Genomic DNA, 3,915 nt, shown 5'->3' with positions numbered 1-3,915 from the left:
ATGGTTTCCCAACATGTTATCAACCACCATAAACTACTGGGAGGGTCATCTGGCATCCCAGGTACTTCCCTATCTCATGCTGATTGGTGGCTGCTAGGGGGTTGCTATGGGTCTCCACCTAGTCTGACTGAGTCAGGGACACCTGGTGCAGCAGATCTTTCCTGTTATTTGTAGATAAACAACTTAGCAGGGTGGGAATGTGCTTAGGAGTGCTCTGTGGGTTTTTCCAAGGACAAAGGCCATGTCCCTTCCTTGGACAGGCTTTGCTCTGAGATAGAGGCTGGTTTTTCATTCACGGTCTATGACCTTAGGTGTGACCAGCAGAAGCCTTTGGGTGGGCAGGATGCATGGCATGTGGTGAAGCACCCAGCCACTGCTGCAGGCAGGCCCTCTCCTTCCCACTGGCCCAGCTCTTGTTTCCCTGCCCATAGGATCATGGAAATGAAGCCATAGAACACTCTGGAGTCCCCAGTGCCTTGCCGCAGGTGTCTTCTGTAAAGGAAGATGGAAAAGCTCCATAAACTCAACAAGCCAAAACAACCGTTTACCTGTCCGAGATTTTATTAGCAGGACCATAGCGACCAGTCACAGAGGAGAAGGAGTAGAGAGAGAGAGAGAGAGAGAGAGGGGAGGAAAGGGGGAGAGAGAGGAGAGAGAGGAGAGGGAGGAGAGAAGAGGGGGGGAGAGAGAGGAGAGGGGAGAGAGTAAGAGTAAGAGAATGAACACAAACAGGGTATTGATATTTATGGGCTTAACACAGGATTAGGAGGAGTAAGGCGAGTGGGCTGTTACTTCATTGGATGAGAGTTTGTGTCACTTCAGGGATTGGAAGTGTGCCATTCACAGGGATTGGAGGTGACGGTTTGCGTGCCACTCAGTGCCTCATGGACCTAAACTCCCTGAAGAGAAGCAGTCTGGGCGTCATCTTTACCAACATCTTCAACAGCTGCACCCCACACTCCCCACACAATTCATGGAGGGGCCTAAAGACCAGGAAAAGAATTTCTTCTGGCCAAGGTGATCAGTTCAAAGTGAATCAAGTCTATATTTGCTCAAAGGGAGAATCTGTCTATACTAGGTCAAGAGGAATAAGTCCCTACCTACATTGGCTCAAGGCAATTAAGTTCCCAATCTACCCTGATTCAAGGTGAGGGAGTATTTACACTGAGCTGGAGAAGGAGGCACAGTAGTCTAGGCCTTGGAAAGGATGGCTGCTGGGCACTGGCCTTTATCCTGAGGCCTCCGTCTTAAAAACAAACACAAACTGCATTTTTAAAATCTTTGAAACAATTTTATAATTTATGAAAAAAATAAAAATTTCTCCCAAAGTAAGGGGAGAAACAGGACAAAGAGCAGGACAGGGGGACATGAACCAAGGCAAAGTCTCTATGAGGTGTCTTCGCAGGTGGGGGTAGAGGAGACTCCTGGTGGATCCAGATGCGCTCCTGCCTGGAAACCTGTTGGCACACCTCTGTCTTGGGGCTGTTCATTGGTTCTGTTGGTCTTGGCTGTGGATTTCCACTGGAACCACTGTGCTCCTGAACAATGACTGACTGAAGCATGGGATGAAACACAGCTGTCGAAGGCAGGAGAGGATACTCTTCTTCACCCTCCTCCAACCCCTGGTGCAGTGGTGGGTTGGCTCTGTGGAGGAAGCTTGGGAGGAAGAGCTGCAGTCCTCTGTGATCTCCCTACTGGGGCTGGAGGGGTCGGTGGTGCTGGGCACAGGGTGGTGCTGGGAGGCTAGGCTGGGAGGGGGTGTGTCCACCTGGACAAAGCGGAGAGGAATGCCGGGCACGCTGGCACTGCCACCACCCTTCTGCAGAGACAGCTTGGCCTCCTCTGGCTGCTGCTGCTGCTCACAGGGCAAGCGAAGGGCAGGCTCACTGGAGCACTTCCTGGGTTCGACCCTAGGAGGATCTGCAGGGCCTGGGCGAGGCCCTACCACCCGACGCTGTATGGGCTTCTCCTGGCATGTGCAACCCACCTCCTGGGTTCTCTGGCACTTGAGCAGGAGGTAGGTAGCCATGGCATCATCGTATTTCTTATTTGACAGGGACACCCAGATGTTATAGGGGTCGTAACCCATGTCGAACATGGTTGTTATAATGGCAGGATCCGGGTGGGTGGGGAGGGCCTCCCCAGAAGGAGGGGGTGAATCTTCCTTGCCCTGGCTCAGCCATGGGTGGCTCATTATCTGTTTTAGGCTGGGCCTCTGCCTGGGGCGCACCTTCAGAATCTCAAGGATGAGGCTCTGAGCTCCCTTGGAAACATGTGCAGGAATGCCATAGGCTCCCTCCATGATCAGCCTCCTCACCTCCCAAGCACTGTTTGCTATAAATGGGCGGCTCCCTGTCAGCATGAAATAGAGAACCACCCCCAGGCTCCAGATGTCCGCCAAGGGGCCCTCGTATTCCTCCCTCCGGACAACTTCTGGGGCAAAGTATTGGAGAGTGCCCCAGAACCTGCTCAGCTTCTGCCTGGCTGTGAATCTGGTGCTCAGGCCAAAGTCAATGAGTTTCACGGTACCACTGGCATCCAGCACGAAGTTCTCGGGCTTGAGGTCCAGGTGTGCGATGCCCTTCTCATGGCAGTACTGCACAGCACGCACCATCTGCCTGAAGAGTCTGCGGGCCTCCTCCTCGGGCATGCCACCAGGTTCCGAGATGAGGCTCCGAAGATGTCCCCCACCTGCATGCTCCATGATAATGTACATATATTTGAGGGTCTCAATGACCTGGAAGAGTTGGATCACGTTTGGGTGATCCAAGCCCGCCATCATACGGGGTTCAGACAGGAAGGGGAGGTTCCAGCCTACTTTTGCCACAACCTTCACCACAACCTCTGTCCCCGTGAGGCGATGGCGGGCAAGTTTCACCTTGGCGAAGCCCCCTTCCCCAATGTCCCGCAGAAGTTCATAATGGTCGGTGATGGCAGGCTCATAGGAGCCCCGCCCTCGTCTCTCTACACTGCTCTCACTACTCTCACTGCTGATCCTAAAACGGTACACCATCTTTGGATGCTAGCTTAAAAAAAAATAATAAACCAAAACAAATAACTAAAATAAAAAAGCCCCCAAAACGAAAGCAAAGAAACAAAAGGAGAAAAAAATCAAATCAAAAAACCCAGAAGACCACAACCACCAACCACCAATCACCAACCACCAGCCACCAGCCACCAACCACCACAAAACGCACTAACTATCTGGGAGTCCGACAGGTCACTACCAAGAGCTTCCTGTACATATGGACAAAAACCCAGTGGTGGCCACCTCTTATATACCTGCTCTTTGAAATTCCCTCACAATGGCCATGCTGAACCAAGCCCACCCTTTTTACCTTATAAGGACAAAAGTCAAGCTGAACCAGGGCTCGCCCTTATCCCCTTGTAAGGACAAAACACCACCCTGAACCAAGGGCCCTGCCCTCATCTCCTTATAAGGGAACAAGCCAAGCTGAACCAAGGGCCCCACCCTGATCTCATCATAAGGACACAAACCACACTGAACCAAGGGCCATGAGAAACATCAAAGTCCTGCACATGTCAAAACTTCTCTGGTATAAGCACTTCTCCTAGCTTATGAACTATCTTAAGTGAGAACAGGGGTGGATCTTATTTAATTTTAGATGCCCAGAGCCTAGTATAGAATTTAACCCCTTGGAGATTTCCCTTAATGTTGATTCATTGTCCAACTGGGTGGACAAATAGACAGATGGACAGATAAAGAGGTAGGTGGAGAGATGGACAATGGATGGAGGGAAGGAAGGAAGCATGAACAGTTAGATGTATGATTGTGATACTGGTCTTGAAAGTCAGGATGGGGTACTTGTTCCCCTGGGGTGTTGAAGATTAAATACCTGAGAAATGCCGAGGCAAGAGTAAAATGTAAATTTTATTTAAGAGAAGAGAGAGGGT

At 51.0% G+C, this 3,915-nt stretch overlaps 1 protein-coding gene across 1 annotated transcript; it reads right to left on the bottom strand.

Annotated features, from left to right (window-relative positions):
* Positions 1-1,486: 1,486 nt before the first annotated feature.
* On the bottom strand, positions 1,487-3,013 carry LOC143397674 (sperm motility kinase 4A-like). The gene has a single exon (XM_076854035.2). The coding sequence runs from the start codon at positions 3,011-3,013 to the stop codon at positions 1,487-1,489; it is 1,527 nt and encodes a 508-aa protein (XP_076710150.2).
* Positions 3,014-3,915: the final 902 nt, after the last annotated feature.

Source organism: Callospermophilus lateralis, chromosome 1 (genome assembly GCF_048772815.1).
Source record: "Callospermophilus lateralis isolate mCalLat2 chromosome 1, mCalLat2.hap1, whole genome shotgun sequence".
NCBI classification, from domain to species: Eukaryota; Metazoa; Chordata; class Mammalia; order Rodentia; family Sciuridae; genus Callospermophilus; species Callospermophilus lateralis.
Note: the sequence above shows the minus strand (reverse complement) of the source record. Positions and strands in the feature narration are given on the sequence as shown.